A 23838-nucleotide genomic window follows, 5' to 3' on the forward strand; every position below is an offset into this window, starting at 1 on the left:
CTCAGTTTGATCAGACACCAGCTACATTATACTAGACTGAGATTTTAAGAATAATGTGCAAATTGGTTTGGTTGCCTACAAGACCTCATCAGCATGCTATGGGAAACTATAGAAAAGAGTGAATTTTGTTATAAAATACATCTTCTGTTCTTATTCCATTTGGATAAGCATTAAATGTTTCCTTCATTAATTAGAGAACTGGTTCATTTCTGGTGAGTTCTACGTGCCAGATTATAAACAACTTTGGTCAATGTCTACTGATCCCTTTAAAGTTGAATCAATAAGATTACCTGCAACAATCATACATTATTATGAATCCAGTAAACTTCCCCCACAAACCAAAACCATGCTTTCTGTGTCATATGCTTTCTGGTACATGCTTTAAAGTGGAGGAATTAGGATCTAGGAAACATTATTTTTGGATTGAACTATGCTTAATCTTCCAAAAAAACAAAGCAAAACAAGGTACTGAGTTCTGCAGAAAAAGCAAGTAGGTTTAAGTTTTCTTTCTTAAATAAGCCACTTGGCATTCTGTGTTGGAATAGTTCAGAAGTTTAGTTAATTTGATATAAGTACCCCAAGTTCTTGTTCTTTTCTGGATTTAGCTAAACTTTTTTTTTTTTTAACAAAATGTTTTAAAGGGAATATTTTACAAGGAATATTTTTAATAGGAGTAATCCTGAATTTTGAAGAAGAGTTCAGCTAGAAGTTTGCTAGTCCTGTCTTTCCTAGGGGTTCTAGCCCTGTAAGAATCCAAACTAAATATCACATTGAGGGAAAAATACACATTAAGAACTTTCATTTCTTCAAGCCTGTGTGGTATGATGGAAAGAATTCAGAATTTGTGAGAATCCTAGCTTTACCACTTTGGGCAAGGTAATTAACATTTTGGGACCTATGTACCCCAGCTGTAAAACTGTGAAACTACTTACTTTAAGAGTTCTTTTAAGAATTAGATGAGATAATATCCATAAAGTGTCCAGGATAGCATCTGGCCCATGGTAGGGACCGAATAATATTTCTCATCTCCTCTCCCTAGCATCATTACTGAAAATCTTACCAGTGGCTTGAGATTGCTTCCGTTTTATCCTAACTCTCAATAGCTAATAGTATTTGGCACACAACTCAAGGCATAGAGAAGAAATCGTCTAAATTTAGAGTAATTAAGGCAAAGTTTCTGGCTTTTAATTCTTGGAATTTAGAATATTTTGTGAGCATTGGAGCATGGTGTTCTATAGAAGCTAGATTAACAAAATGCTGCCTACTGCTTCCACATTAATAAATGGATAGCTTTGTTTTGTTGGTATACTGATTATTCTGTGGTAATATACTTCATAAACTCTTTTGGAAAAGAGCTGTTTCCTCAATACTTTAAAAACTCCTTGTCATCTTTTTCTCTTTGATATCTTCTTAGAGCTATGAAAAAAAAATCACCTACTGATCCCAAATGATAAATTATTAGAATCTGAATCAATGAAATTATAAATATTTTAATTGTATTATTAGTTGAAATCATATTTTCAGAATGAGAGCTATATTTCTTAGCAATGGACAAAAATTATTCTCCTTTTGTTCTACCTTTGTCAGGATATTTTAAAATCCTGAACATTTACAACAAATGCCTACAAATATGTAAATTGCGTTCCTTTTTTTTTTCATTTAGTTTACTCTGTCTTTCATGATCACTTTCTCTATATTTTATCTTTCAATGGTTTGTTATTTCCATTTTTTAAAAAATTTTATTTTATTGAAGTATAGTTGATTTACAATATTGTGTTAGTTTCTGGTGTATAGAAAAGTGATTCAGTTATACATATATACATTATTTTCCATATTCTTTTCCATTATGGTTTATCACAGGATATTGAATATAGTTCCCTGTGCTATACATTAAGACCTTATTGTTTATCCATTTTATATATAATAGTTTGCATCTTGTAATAACTATTTTTTTAATATCTTTATTGGAGTATAATTGCTTTACAATGTTGTGTTAGTTTCTGCTGTACAACAGAGTGAATCAGCTATATGTATACACATATCCCCATACCCCCTCCCTCTTGAGCCTCCCTCCCACCCTCCCTATCCCACTCCTTTAGGTCATCACAAAGCATTGAGATGATCTCCCTGTGCTGTGTAGCAGCTTCCCACTAACCATGCATTTTACATTTGGTAGTGTATATATGTCAATGCTACTCTCTCGCTTTGTCCCAGCTTCCCCTTCCCCTCTCTGTGTCCTCAACTCCATTCTCTACATCTATGTTTTTATTCCTGCCCTGCCACCAGGTTCATCAGTACCGTTTGTTTTAGATCCCATATATATGTGTTAGCATATGGTATTTGTTTTTCTCTTTCTGACTTACTTCACTCTGTATGACAGACTCTAGGTCCATCCACCTCACTACAAATAACTCAATTTTGTTTCTTTTTATGGCTGAGTAATATTCCATTGTACATATGTGCCACATCTTCTTTCTCCATTCATCTGTTAATGGACACTTAGGTTGCTTCCATGTCCTGGCTATTGTAAATAGAGCTGCAATGAACATTGTGGTACCTGACTCTTTTTGAGTTATGGTTTTCTCAGGGTATATGCCTAGTAGTGGGATGCTGGCTCGTATGGTAGTTCTATTTTTAGTTTTTTAAGGAACCTCCATACTGTTCTCCATAGTGGCTGTATCAATTTACATTCCCACCAACAGTGCAAGAGCTTCCCTTTTCTCCATGCCCTCTCCAGCATTTATTGTTTGTAGATTTTTTGATGATGACCATTCTGACTGGTGTGAGGTGATACCTCATTATGGTTTTGATTTTCATTTCTCTAATGATTAGTGATGTTGAGCATCCTTTCATATGTTTGTGGGCAATCTATATCTTCTTTGGAGAAATCTCTGTTTAGGTCTTCTGCCCATTTTTGGATTGGGTTGTTTGTTTTTTTGGTATTGATCTGCATGAGCTGCTTGTATATTTTGGAGATTAATTCTTTGTCAGTTGCTTCATTTGCAAATATTTTCCCCCATTCTGAAGGTTGTCCTTTCATCTTGTTTATGGTTTCCTTTGCTGTGCTAAAGATTTTAAGTTTCATTAGTTCCCATTTGTTTATTTTTGATTTTATTTCCATTTCTCTAGGAGGTGGATCAAAAAGGATCCTGCTTTGATTTGTCTCATAGAGTGTTCTGCCTATGTTTTCCTCTAAGAGTTTTATAGTTTCTGGCCTTATATTTAGGTCTTTAATTCCATTTTGAGCTTATTTTTGTGTATGGTGTTAGGGAGTGTTCTAATTTCATTCTTTTATATGTAGCTGTCCAGTTTTCCCAGCACCACTTATTGAAGAGGCTGTCTTTTCTCCAATGCATATTCTTGCCTCCTTTGTCAAAGATAAGGTGACCATATGTGCATGGGTTTATCTCTGGGTTTTCTATCTTGTTCCATTGATCTGTATTTCTCTTTTTGTGCCAGTACCATACTGTCTTGATTACCGTAGCTTTGTAGTATAGTCTGAAGTCTGGAGCTTTGTAGTATAGTCTGAAGTCTGGGAACCTGATTCCTCCAGCTCCGTTTTTCTTTCTCAAGGTTGCTTTGGCTATTCAGGGTATCTTGTGTTTCCGTACACATTGGAAATTTTTTTGCTCTAGTTCTGTGAAAAATGCCATTGGTAATTTGATAGGGATTGCACTGAATCTGTAGATTGCTTTGGGTAGTATAGTCATTTTCACAATGTTGATTCTTCTCATCCAAGAACATGGTATATCTGTCCATCTGTTTGTATCATCTTTGATTTCTTTCATCAGTGTCTTATAATTTTCTGTATACAGGTCTTTTGCCTTCTTAGGTAGATTTATTCCTAGGTATTTTATCCTTTTTGTTGCAGTGGCAAATCTGTTCCCTTAATTTGTCTTTCTGATTTTTCATCATTAGTGTATAGGAATCCAAGAGATTTCTCTGCATTAACTTTGTATTCTCCTACTTTACCAAATTCATTTATTAGTTCTAGTAGCTTTCTGGTGGCCTCTTTAGGATTCTCTATGTATAGTATCATGTCATCTGCAAACAGTGACTGTTTTAATCCTTTTCCAATTTGTATTCCTTTTATTTCTTTTTCTTCTCTGATTGCCATGGCTAAAACTTCCAAAACTATGTTGAATAATACTGGTAAGAGTGGGCACCCTTGTCTTGTTCCTGATCTTAGAGGAAATGCTTTCAGTTTTTCACCATTGAGAATGATGTTGGCTGTGGGTTTGTCATATATGCCTTTTATTATGTTGAGGTAACTTCCCTCTATGCCCAGTTTCTATTTCCATTTTTATATTCTTAAACAATGATCTTGTGATAATGGTAATGTCTAGAGACAGGGAAAAGCTGAGTCGGATGGAAGTATTTTCCCCATTTTAGGTTTTTGTGAACATGAAACAATCTCAGCATTTTTCTGGATTAAGGAATTTTTTAATTTAATTCTTTTCCTAAAAATGTATTACTTTAAACTGGAAAAATGACAACAACAGGAATTTCTTCATGTTTCTATTGACATTAATGCTTCTTTTAGGAACAATTAGATCACTTAAGGAATTTGCCTCTGGCTACTAGAACTAAGAAAGAAAAACGCTAAGATAACCGATCAAATGCTTTGACTTTTAAAGTAGACTCTCTGGCTAATTCTGAATAATTTAAGGAAAGAAAAATTTTCCACAAAACTCCAGTTTTTAATTACTCTTAATTATTGTTTCTGCCTTTTCTTTCAGAACTCTTGATGTTTCAGTGAGCTTTAATGGAGGAAATTCTGTCATCTCAGGCTCACTAATAGTCACAGCCACAGAATGTGTAAGTCACTGTTCACATAAAGTTACTTTTTAAAAAATAACTCTCTCCAGAAATAATTTATGGACCTTCAATATTGTTGCATCCTACAGTAAAGAAAGTACAAATAGTAACACTGGAGACCACTACAAGAAAATGTTTGTATAGAAGTTATTGTAGGTTGTTTTGTTTTTTCCTTTAGTCTCCTTTAAAGGGATTTTAAAGAGTATACATTATATTTTGATATTTATAAAATTGAAGTCATATTTAAATATTAGAATAAGGTAGGAAAATGATTTCCAAATGAAACATTTTTTTCTTATAACATTAACTATGTAAAGGAAATAATGTCTTTCTGTTAATGAAGGTTGCATTATAATATCTAAGACATTTATCATGTTTTTTAAATTATTAGTGCATCTTAATGAGTGAGCTTATTATTTTGTCCCTTTTAATGTTGGTGCTTTCTCAAGAGTAAGGAACTTGATTCTGAGAACTTTATAATATCTTGGTTTGAAACTACACTGAAACTATAATTTAGTTAAGATGGTTGATTTGCATTACCTAAGATGCAATATTTGGATATATAAGTTCCATTGATAAGAGAGTGTTTTCCTTATAGTTAATTTTTTTTGGTTTATCTTGACATTAGATTGTTGAACATGAAAACACAAAGCACTAAAAGGAACTGATCACATGGTTGATATTCTTATGAGTGCATTTTCTTTGTTAAAAATATATAAATCAATGCGAAAAAAAAAAAAGTCCTCCCCTTCAAAAGACCAAAATCCCAAACCTAAACATTTTCTCACATCTCATGATTTTTTTTTTAACATCTTTATTGGAGTATAAAGGCTTTACAATGGTATGTTAGTTTCTGCTATATAACAAAGTGAACCAGCTATACATATACATATATCCCCATATCTCCTCCCTCTTGCATCTCCCTCCCACCCTCCCTATCCCACCTCTCTAGGTGGACACAAAGTACAGAGCTGATCTCCCTGTGCTATGCAGCTGCTACCCTCTAGCTATCTATTTTACATTTGGTAGTGTATATATGACCATGCCACTCTCTCACTTCATCCCAGCTTACCCTTTCCCACCCCGTGTCCTCAAGTCCATTCTCTACCTCTGAGTCTTTATTCCTGTCCTGCCCCTAGGTTTGTCAGAACCATTTTTTTTTTTTTAGATCCCATATATATGTGTTAGCATATGGTACTTATTTTTCTCTTTCTGACTTACTTCACACTGTATGACAGTCTCTAAATCCATCCACCTCACTACAAATAACTCAAATTCGTTTCTTTTTATGGATGAGTAACATTCCATTGTATATATGTGCCATATCTTCTTTATCCATTCATCTGTCAATGGACACTTAGGTTGCTTCCATGTACTGGCTATTGTAAATAGTGCTGCAATGAACATTCTGGTACATGACTCTTTGAATTATGGTTTCCTCAGGGTATATGCCCAGTAGTGGGATTGCTGGATCATATGGTAGTTCTATTTTTAGTTTTTTAAGGAACCTCCATATTGTTCTCCATAATGACTGTATCAATTTACATTCCCACCAACAATGCAAGCGGGTTCCCATTTCTCCACACCCTCTCCAGCATTTATTGTTTGTATACTTTTTGATGTTGGCCATTCTGACCAGTGTGAGGTAATACATCATTGTAGATTTGATTTGCATTTCTCTAATGATTAGTGATGTTGAGCATCATTTCATGGGTTTGTTGGCAATCTTTGGAGAAATGTCGATTTAGATCTTCCACCCATTGTTGGATTGGGTTGTTTGCTTTTTTTGATATTGAGCTGCATGAGCTGCTTGTATATTTTGGAGATTAATCCTTTGTCAGTTGCTTCATTTGCAAATATTTTCTCCCATTCTGAAGCTTGTCTTTTCCTCTTGTTTATGGTTTCCTTTGCTGTGCAAAAGATTTTAAGTTTGATTAGTTCCCATTTGTTTATTTTTGTTTTTATTTCCATTTCTCTAGGAGGTGGGTCATAAAGGACCTTGCTGTGATTTATCTTATAGAATGTTCTGCCTAGGTTTCCCTCTAAGAGTTTTATAGTGCCTGGCCTTACATTTCGGTCTTTAATCCGTTTGGAGTTTATTTTTGTGTATAGTGTTAGAGAGTGTTCTAATTTCATTCTTTTACATGTAGCTGTCCAGTTTTCCCAGCACTACTTATTGAAGAGGCTGTCTTTTCTCCACTGTATATTCTTGCCTCCTTTGTCAAAGATAAGGTGACCATATGTGCATGGGTTTATCTCTGGGCTTTCTATCTTGTTCCATTGATCTATATTTTTGTTTTTGTGCCAGTACTGTACTGTCTTGATGATTGTAGCTTTATAGTATAGTCTGAAGTCAGGGAGCCTGAATCCTCCAGTTCCATTTTTCGTTCTCAAGACTGCTTTGGCTATTTGGGGTCTTTTATGTTTCCACACAAATTGTGAAAATTTTTGTTGTAGTCCTATGAAAAACGTCAGTGGTAGTTTGATAGGGATTGCATTGAATCTGTAGATTGCTTTGGGTAGTAGAGTCATTTTCACAATGTTGATTCTTCCAATCCAAGAACATGGTATATCGCTCCATCTGTTTGTATCATCTTTAATTTCTTTCATCAGTGTCTTATAGTTTTCTGCATACAGGTCGTTTGTCTTCTTAGGTAGATTTATTCCTAGGTATTTTATTCTTTTTGTTGCAGTGGTAAATGGGAGTGTTTCTTTAACTTCTCTTTCAGATTTTTCATCATTAGTGTATAGGAATGCAGATTTCTGTGCATCAATTTTGTATCCTGCTCCTTTACCAAATTCATTGATTAGCTCTAGTAGTTTTCTGGTAGCATCTTTAGGATTCTCTATATATAGTGTCATGTCATCTGCAAACAATGACAGTTTTACTTCTTTTATGATTTGGATTCCTTTTATTTCTTTTCTTCTCTGATTGCTGTGGCTAAAGCTTCCAAAACTATGTTGAATAATAGTTGTGAGAGTGGGCAACCTTCTCTACTTCCTGGTCTTAGTGGAAAAGGTTTCAGTTTTTAACCATTGAGAATGATGTTGTCTGTGGGCTTGTCATATATGACCTTTATTATGTTGAGGTAAGTTCCCTCTATGTCTACTTTCTGGAGGGTTTTAAATCATAAATGGATGTTGAATTTTGTTGAAAGCTTTTTGTGAATCTCTTGAGATGATCATATGGTTTTTATCCTTCAATTTGTTAATATGGTGTATCACATTGATTGATTTGCATATATTGAAGAATTCTTGCATTCCTGGGATAAACCCCACTTGATCATGGTGTATGATCCTTTTAATGTGCTGTTGGATTCTGTTTGCTAGTATTTTTTTTGAGGAGTTTTGCATCTGTGTTCATCAGTGATATTGGTCTGTAGTTTTCTTTCTTTGTGTCATCTTTGGTTTTGGTATCAGGGTGATGGTGGCCTCGTAGAATGAGTTTGGGAGTGCTCTGCTGTCTGCTATATTTTGGAAGAGTTTGAGAAGGATAGGTGTTAGCTCTTCTCTAAATGTTTAATAGAATTCACTGTGAACTCATCTGGTCCTGGGCTTTTGTTGGAAGATTTTCAATAACAGTTTCAATTTCAGTGCTTGTGATTGGTTTGTTTATATTTTCTATTTCTTCCTGGTTCAGTCTTGGAAGGTTGTGCTTTTCTAAGAATTTGTCCATTTCTTCCAGTTTGTCCATTTTATTGGCATGTAGTTGGTTGTAGTAATCTCTCATGATCCTTTGTATTTCTGCAGTATCAGTTGTTACTTCTCCTTTTTCATTTCTAATTCTATTGATTTGAGTCTTCTCCGTTTTTTTCTTGATGAGTCTGGCTAATGGTTTATCAATTTTGTTTATCTTCTTAAAAAACCAGCTTTTAGTTTTATTGATCTTTACTATCTTTTCTGTCATTTCATTTTCATTTATTTCTGCTCTGATCTTTGCTGCTATCTTTGGGGCTTTTTTGTTCTTCTTTCTCTAATTGCTTTAGGTGTAAGGTTAGTTTGTTTATTTGAGTTGTTTCTTGAGGTAAGATTGTATTGGTATAAACTTACCATTTAGAACTGCTTTTGCTGCATCCCATAGGTTTTGGGTCATCTTGTTTTCTCTGTCATTTGTTTCTAGGTATTTTTTGATCCCCTCTTTGACTTCTTCAGTGATCTCTTGGATATTTGGTAGTGTATTGTTTAGGCTCCATGTGTTTGTATTTTTTATAGTTTTTTACCTGTAATTGATATCTTGTCTCATAGTGTTGTGGTCGGAAAACATACTTGATATGATTTCAACTTTCTTAAATTTACAAAGGCTTGATTTGTGACCCAAGATATGATCTATACTGGAGAATATTCCATGAGCACTTGAGAAGAAAGTGTAATTTGCTGTCTTCAAATGAAATGTCATATAAATATCAATTAAATCTATCTGTTCTACTGTGTCATTTAAAGCTTGTGTTTTCGTATTAATTTTTAGTATGGATGATCTGTCCATCAGTGTAAGTGAGGTGATAAAGTCCCCCACTATTACTGTGTTACTGTCGATTTCCTCTTTTATATGTGTTAGCATTTGCCTTATGTATTGAGGTGCTCCTATGTTGGGTGCATATAGATTTATAATTGTTATATCTTCTTCTTGGATTGATCCCTTGATCATTATGTAGTGTCCTTCTTTGTCTCTTATAATACTCTTTATTTTAAAGTCTATTCTTTCTGATATGAGAATTGCTACTCCAGCTTTCTTTTGATTTCGATTTGCATGGAATATCTTTTTCCATCCCCTCACTTTCAGTCTGTATGTGTCCCTAGGTCTGAAATGGGTCTCTTTTAAACAGCATATATATGGGTCTTGTTTTTGTATCCATTCAGCCAGTCTTTGTCTTTTGGTTGGAGCAGTTAATCCATTTACATTTAAGGTAGTTATTGATATGTATGTTCCTATTACCATTTTCTTAATTGTTCTGGGTTTGTTATTGTAAGTCTTTTCCTCCTCTTGTGTTTCCTGCCTAGAGAAGTTCCTTTAGCATTTGTTGTAAAGCTGGTTTGGTGGTGCTGAATTCTCTTAGCTTTTGCTTGTCTGTAAAGCTTTTAATTTCTCCATCAAATCTGAATGAGATCCTTGCTGGGTAGAGTAATCTTGATTGTAGGTTTTCCCTTTCATCACTTTAAATATGTCCTGCCACTCCCTTCTGGCTTGCAGAGTTTCTGCTGAAAGATCAGCTGTTAACATTATGGGGATTCCCTTATATGTTATTTGTTGCTTTTCCCTTGCTGCTTTTAATATTTTTTCTTTGTATTTAATGTCTAATAGTTTTATTAATATGTGTCTTGGTGTGTTTCTCCTTGGATTTATCCTGTATGGGACTCTCTGCACTTCCTGGACTTGATTGAATATTTCCTTTCCCATCTTAGGGAAGTTTTCAACTATAATCTTCAACTATTTTCTCAGTCTCTCTTTTTTCTCTTCTTCTTCTGGGACCCCTGTAATTCGAATGCTGGTGAGTTAAATGTTGTCCCAGAGGTCTCTGAGACTGTCCTCAATTCTTTTCATTCTTTTTCTTTATTTTGCTCTACTGTAATTATTTTCACTGTTTTATCTTCCAGGTCACTTATCTGTTCTTCTGCCTCAGTTATTCTGCTAATGGTTCCTTCTAGAGAATTTTAAATTTCATTTTTTGTGTTGTTCATCCTTGTTTGTTTGCTCTTTAGTTCTTCTAGTTCCTTGGGAAATGTTTCTTGTATTTTCTCCATTCTATTTCCAAGATTTTGGATCATCTTTACTATCATTGCTCTGTATTCTTTTTCAGGTAGACAGCCTATTTCCTCTTCATTTGTTTGGTCTGGTGGGTTTTTACCTGCTTCTTCATTTGCTGTGTATTTATATGTCTTCTCGTTTTGCTTAACTTACTGTGTTTGGGGTCTCCTTTTTGCAGGCTGCAGGTTCATAGTTCCTGTTGTTTATGTTGTCTGCTTCCCATGGCTATGGCTGGTTCAGTGGGTTGTGTAGGCTTCCTGGTGGAGGGGACTGGTGCCTGTGTTGTGGTGGATGAGGCTGGATCTTGTCTTTCTGGTGGGCAGGACCACATCCGGTGGTGTGTTTTGGGGTGTCTGTGACCTTAGTATGATTTTAGGCAGCCTCTCTGCTAAGGGTGTGGTTGTGTTCCTGTCTTTCTAATTGTGTGTCATGCAGTGTCCAGCATTGTAGCTTGCCGGTCGTTGAGTGGAGCTGGGTCTTAGCGTGGACATGGAGATCTCTGGGAGAGCTTTCACTGTTTGGTATTATGTGGGGCCAGGAGGTCTCTAGTGGACCAATGTTCTGAACTTGGCTCTGTCACCTCAGAGGCTCAGGCCTGACACCTGGCCAGAGCACCAAGATCCTGTTAGCCACACGGTTCAGAAGAAAAGGTAGAAAAACAAAGAAAGAGGGCTTCCCTGGTGGCACAGTGGTTGGGAGTCCGCCTGCCGACGCAGGGGACATGGGTTCGTGCCCCGGTCCAGGAAGATCCCACATGCCGTGGAGCAGCTGGCCCCGTGAGCCATGGCCACTGAGCCTGTGTGTCCGGAGCCTGTGCTCCGCAGCGGGAGAGGTCACAGCAGTGAGAGGCCCATGTACTGCAAAAAAAAAAAAAAAAAAAGAAAGAAAAACTATAAAATAAAGTTATTGAAATAAAAAATTATTAAAAGTAAAAATAAAAAATAATTAAAAAAAGAAAGAAGAGAGCAACTAAACGAAAAAACAATTCCACCAATGATAACAAGCACTAAAAACTATTCTAAAAAATAAACAAAAAAACCCTCAAAAAATGGACAGACAGAACCCTAAGATAAATGACAAAAGCAAATCTACACAGACAAAATCACAAAGAAGCATACATATACATACTCACAAAAAAATAAAAAGGAAAAAATATATATATATATTTTAAAAAAGAGAGCAACCAAATTAATAAACAAATCTTCCAGTGATAATAATGTCTAAATAAAAAACTAAGATAAAGATAACACCAGAAACAAATTAGATGCAGAAAGCAAACCCCAAGTCTACAGTTGCTCCCAAAGTCCACCTTCTCAATTTGGGATGATTCGTTGTCTATTCAGGTATTCCACAGATGCAGGCTACATCTCGTTGATTGTGGAGATTTAATCCGCTGCTCCTGAGGCTGCTGGGAGAGATTTCCCTTTCTCTTCTTTGTTCTCACAGCTCCTGGGGTTCAGCTCGGGATTTGGACCCGCCTCTGCGTGTAGGTCACCTGAGGTCATCTGTTCTTCGCCCAGACAGGACGGGGTTAAAGTAGCAGCTGATTCTGGGGCTCTGGCTCACTGAGGCTGGGGAGAGGGAGGGGTACGGTTGCGGGGCGAGCTTGCGGTGGCAGAAGCCGGCGTGACGTTGCACCAGCCTGAGGCGCGTCGTGCGTTCTCCCAGGGAAGTTGTCCCTGGATCCCGGGACCCTGGCAGTGGCGGGCTGCACAGGCTCCTGGGAGGGGAGGTGTGGATAGTGACCTGTGCTTGCACGCAGGCTTCTTGGTGGCTGCAGCAGCAGTCTTAGCATTTCATGCCCGTCTCTGGCATCCACGCTGATAGCTGTGGCTCGTGCTCTTCTCTGGAGCTCGTTTAGCTGGTGCTCTGAAGCCCCTCTCCTCGCACACCCGAAAACAATGGTCTCCTGCCTCTTAGGCAGGTCCAGATTTTTTTCTGGACTCCGTCCTGGCTAGCTGTGGTGCACTAGCCCCCTTCAGGCAGTGTTCACGCAGCCAACCTCAGTCCTCTCCCTGGGATCTGACCTCTGAAGCCGAAGCCTCAGCTCCCATCCCCCACCCATCCCGGCGGCTGAGCATACAAGCCTCTCGGGCTGGTGAGTGCTGGTCAGCACCGATCCTCTGTGCAGGAATCTCTCTGCTTTGCCCTCTGCACCCCTTTTGCTGCGCTCTCCTCCGTGGCTCCGAAGCTTCCCCCTTGCCACCCCCCGTCTCTGCCAGTGAAGGGGTTTCCTAGTGTGTGGAAACGTTTCCTCCTTCACAGCTCCCTCCCAGAGGGGCAGGTTCCATCCCTATTCTTTTTCTCTGTTTTTCCTTTTTTCTTTTGCCCTACCCAGGTACATGGGGAGTTTCTTGCCTTTTGGGAGGTCTGAGGTCTTCTGCCAGCCTTCAGTAGGTGTTCTGTAGGAGTTGTTCCACGTGTAGATGTATTTCTGATGTATTTGTGGGGAGGAAGGTGATCTCCGCGTCTTACTCTTCCGCCATCTTGAAGGCGCCACCTCCATCTCATGATTTTATGGTTTTATATTTTAATTTGAGAGACATCCTTCCTCCAGCAAACAAAACAAAGCAACTCAATATTATCTGTAGAGAGATAGTTTGTTTCTTGTTGTAAGAAAACATTGCAGGGAAAACAAGCATCGATATGGACTCTTGGGTCACTATTGAATTCCCTGGATAACTCTTTAACAATGCCTGTTTTTATTTTGAAAATAGCTAGTTGGTTTTTTTCCCCTTTTTATCTTCAATTCATGTTACAATTTATAGGTTTTGTGGATGTTGTAATGTGTAAGTTTCCTGGTTCCTCAGGATGTGGTTGAGATTACAGACATTTGTGGTATATGGTATCTCAGTATTTTGCTCACTGAAATAATGTTCTTTCTCCATCCTCCTTCCTATTCTGTACCTCCAGCTGTCTTTTTTCACCTCTCTTTCACAGAAGCAGAAAACAAATCTTTGTCTGCATCCTATAACCATGCACAGTTTCTGTGTGCAGGGATGCTGAAGCTTAATGACTCATTTGGAATGTACAGGTTGTTTGCTTCCTGGAAAGAGGAAGTCTTTCTAGGTCTTGCTAGTTCTAAGGGGACCGTAACGTGACTCGAGGTGGTTTTAAGAGTAAGGTGATTTCAGAAAAAGGAACATCAATTGTGTCAGAGATGGAGAGAAAGTTTGGCGGCACGTTGTTATATTAAATAAGGCATCTGAATATTTTCCCTTGAGAAGAGATTTAAGCAAAGCCTTGAGGAAGGTGAGGGAGTGAGCCCTGAAGACCATGCAAGGGAAGAGTGTTCTTGCAGAGGGAGCAGCTCGAACAGAGCCTAAGATGGGAGTGTATGTGGCTGGTTTAAAGAGGAGCAAGGCAGCCAGTGTGCAGAGTGGAGGTAGCTGGGGGAGGAGGCCTGAGATGAGTAGGAGAGCATGGAGGGAGGGGAGAGATCATGGAGAGTTTTGTAAGTCATTGTAAGATTCTGAGTTTTTTCTAAGTGAAACAGGAGCCACTGAAGGTGACACGGTGTGACTGTGTTTTAAAAGGATCATTCTGACTGCTGTGCAAAAATAGACTTTGCAGGTAGGGGCCAAAGTGGAGACCTGGAGACCAATTCTGTGGCTAGTTCAGTAATCTAGGAGAGGGGATGGTGGCTCCACTGGGCAGATAGCAAGGGAGATGGTGGGAAGTGGTTAGATTTGAATATATTTTAAAGGTGGAGTCTACCGGATACCTAGACAGAGTAGATACGGGTGTGAGAGAAAGACAATAAGGACAGTTCCAGGCTTTTTCACCTGAGCAACTAGAAAGATGAGTTGTCATCAGGTAGAGACCTTTTTTGAAAAAGATGAGGAGGTCTGTTTTGGAAATGTTGAGTGAAAGATGTCCATTTTTCATCTCAGTGGGAGTGTCAGAAAGGCTGTTGAATACACAAGTCTGAAGTTCTAGAAAGAGGTCTGGATTGGAGGTGCACATTTGGGAGCTGTTGTATGGAATGAAAAAGTCAACCAAATTCCACAGGATTTTTAATGAAAAAAAAAAGGAGCTTTTAGTAGGTAGAGCAAGAAGGGAAGGAAAGCTAGAGAAATGTTTTGTATTTATGGAGGAACCGAGATAAACTGGGTCTTGAAATGAGAGCAGGTCTTAGGCAAAGAGAGAGGAGGGGGGACAATTTTACAGATAAATAGCAAACAGAAATTGAAGGGAGGAGGGACAAATTAGGGATACAGGATTAACAGATATAAACCACTGTATACTGAATAGATAAGCAACAAGTATTTACTGTATAGCACAGGGAGCTATACCCATTATCTTATAAAACCTTTAAAGGAATATAATCTGCAAAAATACTGAATCACTATAGTGTATACTTGAACAGAATATTGTAAAGCAATTATACTTTAATAAAAACTGAGTTAAAAAAATTGAAAGTAGATATATTTGGTTGGGGTAAAAATAGTGGAAGGAAAGCTTGGAAAGAGAAAATTTAGATCAGATTATCCATGGCCAAAAAAAAAAAAAAAAGAGCTTAGAGTTCATCCTACAGGTCTGTGGTTCCTAAACTTCAGTACACAGTGTTAAAATGAATGAAGGGAAGAAAATCTTCCACTTTCATGAGAGACTGAACTCAACTCTGCTGAGACAAAGGGCTAGAGTTTTTATTTTCCTTCCAGTTTTATTGAGATATAATTGACATACAGCACTGTATAAGTTTAAGGTGTACAGTATAATTATTTGACTTACATAACCACGGGATAATTCTTTTTTTCTAATTAGATTTAACCATTATATTGATTTAAATGCAAATATGTCTGGTGTGTGGTAGTAATATCACCATTTTATAGAAGTAGAAAGTGAGAATGGAGCTGATGAGAAAGTACCTGCAGATGTGTGCATTACACCTCTATTCAGAATAGAAGAAGACAGTGGATAATATTATGATAAATACCGCCCTTGTATTTATGTGATACCTAGCCTTTCAGGCATATTTGGATGTGATAATTAGGAGAGATGAAGTTAGTAATCTTATTCATTCTTGGATGATACTTTTGGCTCTTCACAGGCATTTGAAAAGCCAAACAAAATGAAACACCATTATTTAGCAATTGATTAATCCTTGTGGAAATCTCACAAATAAGGAACCTCCTCTGTTCTCCAAGAGCATCCAGGCTCGTTCTTACTAAGGCACTTATGTCACTGGGTTGTCATTTCCTGTTTACTTCTCGGCCTCTCTCTGCAGTCTGTGCCTTGCTCATCGCCTCCCTCTCAGTGCCTGGTCCTTACACGAGGCAGGTGCTCCAAAATTATTTGTTAAAGGAATGAATGACAGTACCGGCATATTCAGTTTAAAAGTAGGGAAACTAAGGTTTGGACTTAAAAGATTTAAGACTAACTAGAATCTGAGGAGGGTTTAGACTTAGGCCGTCCATTCTTTTCGTCTGTCTCAGAAGATCTAAATGTGTCTCCGCTTTAAAACATTCAGTGAAAGATGTCTTTTTTCCCCCCTTGGAGCCACTGCTCTTCTGATTCTTTTAGAATAATAATACTAAGAACAAATTTTATAAGCACTAATTAAGTGCCAGACACATGTGCTCAGCACTTCATGATTTCATTTAATTCTCACCACTCAAGAGGAGGCTATTACTATTACCTGAATTTTACAGATGAGAAAACTGAGGAACAGAGAGCCACCTCCAATCTTTAGTGCACATTGATGCAAACACATTAGAAGATGCTTCTGCTAGTAGGTGGATCCAACCCTCAGCATGCTACACAGCTTGATGAGCAGAATATTGGCTGATTTCAGCTTTTGCTGCCCCCGAGAAAGGGGAGACTTGGAGCCTGGAGGCCCTGGGGTTAAATTGCTTGCTCAGTTTCATAGTCGAGTAAATGCTAGAATTGGGAATTGAACCCAAGTTTGTCTTCCCCTGGCCTGAATACTTGCACAATCTTCCATTCGTTACCAGGTCCTAATTTGATTTATATAAGACAGAGGTTGGCAATTTTTTTCTGTAAAGGGTCAGATAGTAATTATTTTAGGCTTTAGGGGCTATACAGTTACACTACTCAACTCTGCCATTGTAACCCAAAGGCGGCCATAGACATATAAACAAACGGACATGGCTGTGTTCAACATACCATATACACTAGAATTTGAATTTCATGTGTTGATAATATATTTTTCTTTCTATTTTTTCAGCTATGTAACAATGTAAAAAATTTGTTTTAGCTTGCCAGGCATCTTATGAAACAGATGAGCTGATCTGGCCTTTCGGCCATAGTTTGCTAGTTCCTGTTATGGAATATTTCAAAAGAATCTAGTAAATGAAATCATCATCTATTTTATGACTATTTTTTCTTCCCCTAGCTCTAAATTCATGGAAGCAAAATTGTGGAGGTTTAGTTCCCCATTTCTGTGTCTGTTTTATTCTAATGTGGTTGCTGTGATTAATTATTTTCTAGATAGATTGCAACAGGCTATTCACACACGTTTGAAATTTTTGAGTGATTCCTCTTTTCCCATAGTTGTTTTGCAAGTACAGTAGTGACTCTGATTTGTTTTCATACATCTGTTATTCTGTTAGCTAGAATTTCAGTTCTATTTGGCGGAGTGAAGTTTTTCGTTGTACATTATAACTTCCTTTTAATGAAGAAAAGGAAATTAGATGCAGATGAAGTTCAAAGACTGAATGTGTCCAGGATGACTAGAAAATATATTCCTTTTACCCTAAAATCAAGCTCAAGGTTCTGGTATGTCCCCAACTTAACCCTTAAAAGAGTTTTGGCTTCAAAGCCTTGGCCAACATCTGGGTACTAAATCTCCAACTGGACTCCTCAGCTAACTGTCTTTGTAGAAATCTGAAAATGCTACTTGTTCAGAACTATAGCTAGGAAGAATTGATCCAACAAATGGCTGATTGGAAGGTCATCTAACAAATGGATATTAACCCAACAATTGGCCAATTCTCTCTGTTATAAAGAGGATTACTGCTTTCCAGAAATTTGTGTTTCATTATTTTCTTCAGCTGCTTCAGGTGCTACCAAGCCCTCTCAAATTCTATTTTTCAGACAAAGTTGTCTTTTCTTGTTCTTGCAATGAGCCACTCATTCGACCTCCTCTCCCTTCCTGGGCTTTCTTATACTTTCTCAGGAGGTCCTTTCAGAACCCCAGACCAGGCTAGTTCCTGCTTTGCCCTGTTTCTGTTGTACTCTCCTTCCATACTTCTCACATTTATGATTGTGTGTTCAAGGGTTGTTCCACCAACTAACCTGTGGGCTTCATGAAGACTTGTGCAACATTATAGCTTTGGCAGCTTTTTAACTGCCTAGTGTTTAAAGAGCAGCACACCTAAACAGAGGTGAGAGGCTTTTAGTTTCCACCTATGATACATAACTCTGCGTAACCAGATCTAGTTTCATCTGACTCTGCAGCATAGTATCTGCTCATAGGACTGAAATCTGTGTGTTTGACCTTTTCTTAATTTGTTTATAAAGTTATGTGAGCAATGAAATTATTTCCCTTTCATGGCTGAAGTCTTTCATGCTCTGATAACGGCTCTGGCAAATCAAAACAAAGGAACTGGGAAAGCCTAGATTTGTATGCAGTGAACTGAGCTAATGTCTGGGACCGGGGCATCCAGGGCTGTGTTTATGGCAAGTTCGGGTTGCATTAAATTCTTTGCTTACTGTGACCTGTTTTCCATCATGCTTCTCTTAAATGTGATAAAGATTAAGTCTGTAGGTCTTCAGAAAGTGTGTATTTTCATAGTCAGTTTTCTTGTAGACTAATTTTCAGAATCAGTTGAGATAATAATATTATTATACTAAATGTATGTTTGCATCTGGATGTGCATAATGTTTTGTCAGTGTTCCTAACTGGGGCATTTTTGAAAGAAAATCCAAGAATTTTGACTGCCTATCATGGCCAGCCCATCTACTTTATATTCTGTCAGTATGATTTTCCGAATTTCCTGCTCATGACACATTTGTAAAAAGAAAAAACTAACCACTAAACTTTTAGCATATTCACACCCTCCAGTTTCACGTCCTTATTTCTGAACATAGGATTTGAATTCTAAGAAAAGGGAAAAACAAATGTTCATACAACCCTTTTGGAAGTGGTGTGCACAGCCACATGGTGAGCATTTCCATGGATGTCATGGCTCGATCCTCATGTGGGAAAGGTCTGGTGGGGAAGGCTGCATTCATTCCATACATGAACGGTCACAGGTCGGGGTTATCGTATGTAAGACCTCATATTTGAAGGTGGAATCATGAATTTATACATTTGACAACACTTCTCCCATAGGATATCATAGTTTTCTATGTATTTCTTTGACATTCTTTTCCCATTATATTCTTGTTTGTCTAGATTTCAGAGCTTAGTATAATCAAGCCTATGGAGAATTGTATGATTTGTTTGTGAACGTTTAGAATTCTGTGTAGAAAGTTGCACTTTGAGTGTTTTCATAAGTATCCTGATGTGTGCTCTGAATTACTTTCTTTGGTTTTGAGGACAGAGAACTTAGATATTTGCCAGGAAATTTCCTATAAAGTATTTATCTCCTCTCTCTCTCTCTCTCTCTCTCTCTCTCTCTCTGACACACACACACACACACACACACACACACACACACACATGTGCACACGCACACACACACAGAACTTTCTGTGTGCAAGACACTGATTTAGACGTTTAGGTTACATCAGTGATCACATGTTGAGCTTACACTTTCATTCTACCAAACTGTACATCAAGAAGTTGCAAGATGACTGCATGTCTTCTCATTTCTTAAATTTTAAATTAATTTTTTATGGTAAATATGTGGTAACATCTTGAAGTGCCTTAAGAATGGTCTAATAGTAAATATTAGAGCTTCATGAAGATTGTATGTGTATATGTCTGTGTGTGAAGTTTCTGTAGTTATTTTTGTTGTCTTCTGAAAAATAAATTAAATGACATACTCAAGGATTCTAGGTGATATTTTGGTGGTGTCTGTTTTGGTTCATTTGCAACCTAACATTAGTTACATAAATAGCTTGTATGGTTATTCCCTCTTGCATCCAGATGCAAAATTAGAAATCAAAGGATAGCTTTAATTGTTCATGTATACTTGATTCTTAATCTTTTCCTAAAAAAATTTCTGAAATTAATACATGTTTTATGGTCTATGCTGCTTTGAGAATTATTTTTAAAGTTATTTTTTTAATGGATTTACTAATACTGAAGTGCTGTTAGTAATCAACATCTTTGAAAATTGATCTGTTTGGAGATAGTTTCCAAGTCAATATATGGTAATCGCTTTTTCTTTTTTTTCCATTGTGATACTAACAAATGATATAGGGAAACTGTGACACACATTTCAAGATTTTTGTGATTAGCTATACCAAGTATATTTTGCTAGCACTCCCTAAAGTAATACTTTTGAAAAGTACCTTCTCTTCTCTTTTCAGTTATTTACAAATAACTGTTTACATAAAAATCATTATCTCTTTATGCATAGGTTATTATGTATTACAATTCAAATTCCATTATAAAATGTTCTAATTAAATGCTACCACCATTGTTGCTTCAACATCTGAAAGTCTCTTAGCTTTGATCAATCCTAACATTTCCCAAAATGGATTCTAGGAAATCCGAGTTCTATAGGATATTGATAATGTTATGAGAAAAAAAAATTGACCTGTGTTGATATAAGTTGGACTGTTCTTTTTTACTACAGAGCCATTCAGGGCTTTAAAAATATGCTAATGTGTGCAGTGCTTTTTTAAGAGAGATAGCCTGGTTATAGCTTTGCCACAAAGAGTTTATGCTTTGGGAACAACTGACTTTCTTATTTTGTAGCTTAGAAAATGGAGTCCCTGAGAAATTAAACAACTTGCTTAAAATTAGACCTCCAGACTAATATTTTTAAGACAATGCTATTCTAAGATGGAAACTGATAGGTTCTTCCCACTCAGCCTTTCTCTCTGTCAGCTCTTGGGCTAAATGTGGCTGTTGCCTTGACTTCTGGGCTTGTACTACTTATTTGTTTTGAATGATAGGAAATGTATCCCTGAAAAGCTGCCTTATAAAGGCCCAAATTTCCACCCAGACAGTGTATTGATTTATTTACAGTTTTTTTTTCTTCCTTGAAATCTTCCCCTCCCCCCCCCAAAAAAAACCCCACAAACCAAACATGATTACTGGGGATCCTGGAGAGCAGTGGTTTGGAAGAGACAGCTCGTTCTCTTGGAAACTTTATCTCTGCACTAAAAATTCAGCAAACAGTCTTCTTTGTTTTTGTGGCTTTTTCAGTCTTATTTATTTGGAGTTCATTCTCTTAGTAAATAGTTTTAAGTGCCAGACATGGAGTACACATTATTAAGTAGGTTGGGCATAGGTGCTGCCTTCCTAGAGCTCACAGTGAATATAGAAAAGACAAATTAAATAAAAAATTGTAGTTCATCATAAATAAATAAGCAAATAAATCAGTAAATATATTGTGATAAATTCTAAGATTAAAGTACAGAGAACTATGCCTTGTACAGTAAGGAGGGGCATTTTCTAGCCAGAAGGTACAAGGAAGTCTTCCTGAGGAAGTGGCTTAAGCTAAGCCTTATAGGATGTGGAGGTATTTGGTAGAAGAAGGGGGTCAGAGGCAGAGCCCAGAGCAGGGGTGTTAGACCTGGAGGAGATCGTCATTAGAAAGTGAAAAAGCACCAGTGTGGTTCTTGTGTGGGTAGTGAGTGAGCTGCCCTGAGGCGTCTTCTGATATATGAACGCATGAGGTTGCATTCTTTTCTGATGCATACAAGAACAATTGTTGTTGGTTTGCCACCTGATTGGTGATTTTTGATAATCATCTTGTCCTACCATTTAATAATTTTCCATTATCAAAAAGTCTGGGAAAATTCTGCATAAATTCTGCCTAGAGGTAATCATGCTTGTAACCAGAATAATCCTTTCCCAGAGACAAAAGGTAGGGACCGTACAGACCATTCGCACAAACCCAAATTGTGATTTTTCCTATTTTTTTTTAAGGCATAATTTCAAACAGTTTGGAAGATGTTTATACTAATTACTGCCTATCTTAATATACATGAAATATAAGATAAGGAAATTTAATACAAATAGATTATAATATACTTAATATATTATATAAATGTAATAAAGTAAAATATAATATAAATAGGGTATAAGGTAATTTATAGAATTTAAAGGAATATGAGAGAAATCTGGTTTAAGATTATGATGTTTTCTGTAACTTTTTCTGATGTTTCCTTAAAAAATATGTGTTTGGGATTTGACCCTAAATTTTGCTGACATCCTTGTTTTTGTTTTGTGCTTCCTCTAGTCTAGTGGGATTGCAGCCATCATTGCTATTTTGGTGTTACTGCTACTCTTGGGCATCGGTTTGATGTGGTGGTTTTGGCCCCTTTGCTGCAAAGTGGTGAGTGAGGATTTGAAATCTTACTCTTTTTTTTTTTTAAACATCAAGATGTAAAGTAAGGCTGAAATATGAATCAATATTCAACAACAGCAAAGTTTCAATTAGCAAATTGAATTTTAATAGTTTTTGTCATTATAATAAATTGTATTCATGCATGCCAATAAATGTTTATTATAAAACTTCATCACAAAAAGGCTTCAAAGTCAGATTTGGGGGAAGAAGGGGAAAAGAAGGTAGGACAGGTTGTAGGAATAAAGGGTTTTCCATGCAAGTACAAAAGAATTTCAAGAAAATTGAATGATATGTTCTGCTGGATTCATTGAGAGAGGTTGATAATCTGTCAGTTTGTTTGGTTTTTTTTCAGTGCTTATTGAATGTTTCATTACTTCTTTGAAAGATCTACTATTTCAGGACCTTCTCTGTTTGCCTCTTAGAAAAACATTTTAGAAATAAGTCATGTGCAAATGTTAGGGTATCTGTTAAACAGTCACTTTTGAAGTTACGACAGCTGATTTCAGGTTGTGTCATCTTTCATGTTTGAGTCAAACCGCTGAAAGAATATGGGTAATAAGCTTTCTAGCGCTACTGTAACAAATTGCCACACATTTGGTATCAAATTTATTATCTAAGTTATGTAATCACAGATCCAACATGGGTCTCACTGAGCTAAACTGGGTTGAAAGGTATCCGCAGTGATACATTCCTCTCTTAATGCTCTAGAACAGAATCTGTTCCCTTGCGTTTTCCAGCCTCTAAAAGTCACCTCCATTCCTTGCCTTGTGAGCCCCTTCCTCCACCTTTAGAGCCAGCCACGTTGCATCTTTGTCACCATTATTCTGTAGTCACATGTTCCTCTGACTCTGAGCCCAGCTGGGAAAGGACCTCCAGTGTTAAGGAACCATGTGATTAGGTTTGACCCACCTGGATAATCCAGGATGATCTCCTATCTCAAGGTCCTTAACCTTAATCACATCTGCAAAGTCTCTTTGGCCCTGGAAGGCAATTTATTCACAATTCCAGGGAATTAGGATGGGGACATCTTTATAGAGCCATTATTTTTCCTGCCACAGGGCGGAACGTTGAGTAAAAAACATCAGCACGTTTCAAGCAATACAACTTGGATTGTTCAGGCTTCGTAGAAAAGGTTATTCTGAAGAAGCGCTCCTTCAAAGCATGCTACTACCTATTTTGATAATATTCCTTTCCTTATCAGCACTTTATACAGAACTTTATATTCTGTAGGTCAGAGTAGTGTTTTACATAATATTACTAGACTGCCTTTTTCTCCCTCCCCGCTGCTGACTGATTTCCGCTTCCTTGCAACTTCAGGCAGTGCTTTGTATTACTCCTGCATTTATTATTCATTGTACTTCAGTCTGCTTTCATGAGACAACTTTACAATCCTTTATCTCAGAGCAGTTGGCCCATGGAGGAGGCACAGAATTAACTTAGACAACAGTAGAGACAAGAAACATCCTGTCTCTTTGCTGAACTAATCAGTTTCCTGCTATAGCAATTTATGCTCAAATGGTTTCCTGTAGTAATCTTGATTGTCTTAGATATGGTGATTTTAGGCTAGCTAGCACTCTTGAGTCTCAAATTAAAAAGCAAAAAGGTGCCTTAATGTGATGTGTGCTCCTTGTTTTTCTAATTTAAACTTCACAATGGTGGATTTCCTTATTTCATTACTTTGCAATTTCATATAATACTGACCAGAGGGCTCAAAAGTGTCAAAGTGGTATTTTATTTTATATTATTATTATTTTTTTTTGCGGTATGCGGGCCTCTCACTGCTGTGGCCTCTCCCGTGCGGAGCACAGGCTCCGGACGCGCAGGCTCAGCGGCCATGGCTCA

General features: G+C 37.2%; 1 protein-coding gene across 2 annotated transcripts in view; it reads left to right on the forward strand.

Moving 5' to 3' along the window:
* ANTXR2 (ANTXR cell adhesion molecule 2) overlaps positions 1 to 23838 on the forward strand; it is a gene marked incomplete at its 3' end in the record, with an annotated part of 165644 nt that overhangs the window by 51825 nt on the left and 89981 nt on the right. For both annotated transcript variants that reach the window (XM_082652808.1, XM_082652807.1), the window contains exons 11-12: positions 4740 to 4818; positions 21889 to 21984. In XM_082652808.1, the coding sequence (XP_082508934.1) occupies positions 4740 to 4818; positions 21889 to 21984 (175 nt within the window). The remainder of the gene's footprint in view (positions 1 to 4739; positions 4819 to 21888; positions 21985 to 23838) is intronic.

The sequence above is a fragment of the Grampus griseus genome (genome assembly GCF_964374135.1).
Source record: "Grampus griseus genome assembly, chromosome: 4".
NCBI classification, from domain to species: Eukaryota; Metazoa; Chordata; class Mammalia; order Artiodactyla; family Delphinidae; genus Grampus; species Grampus griseus.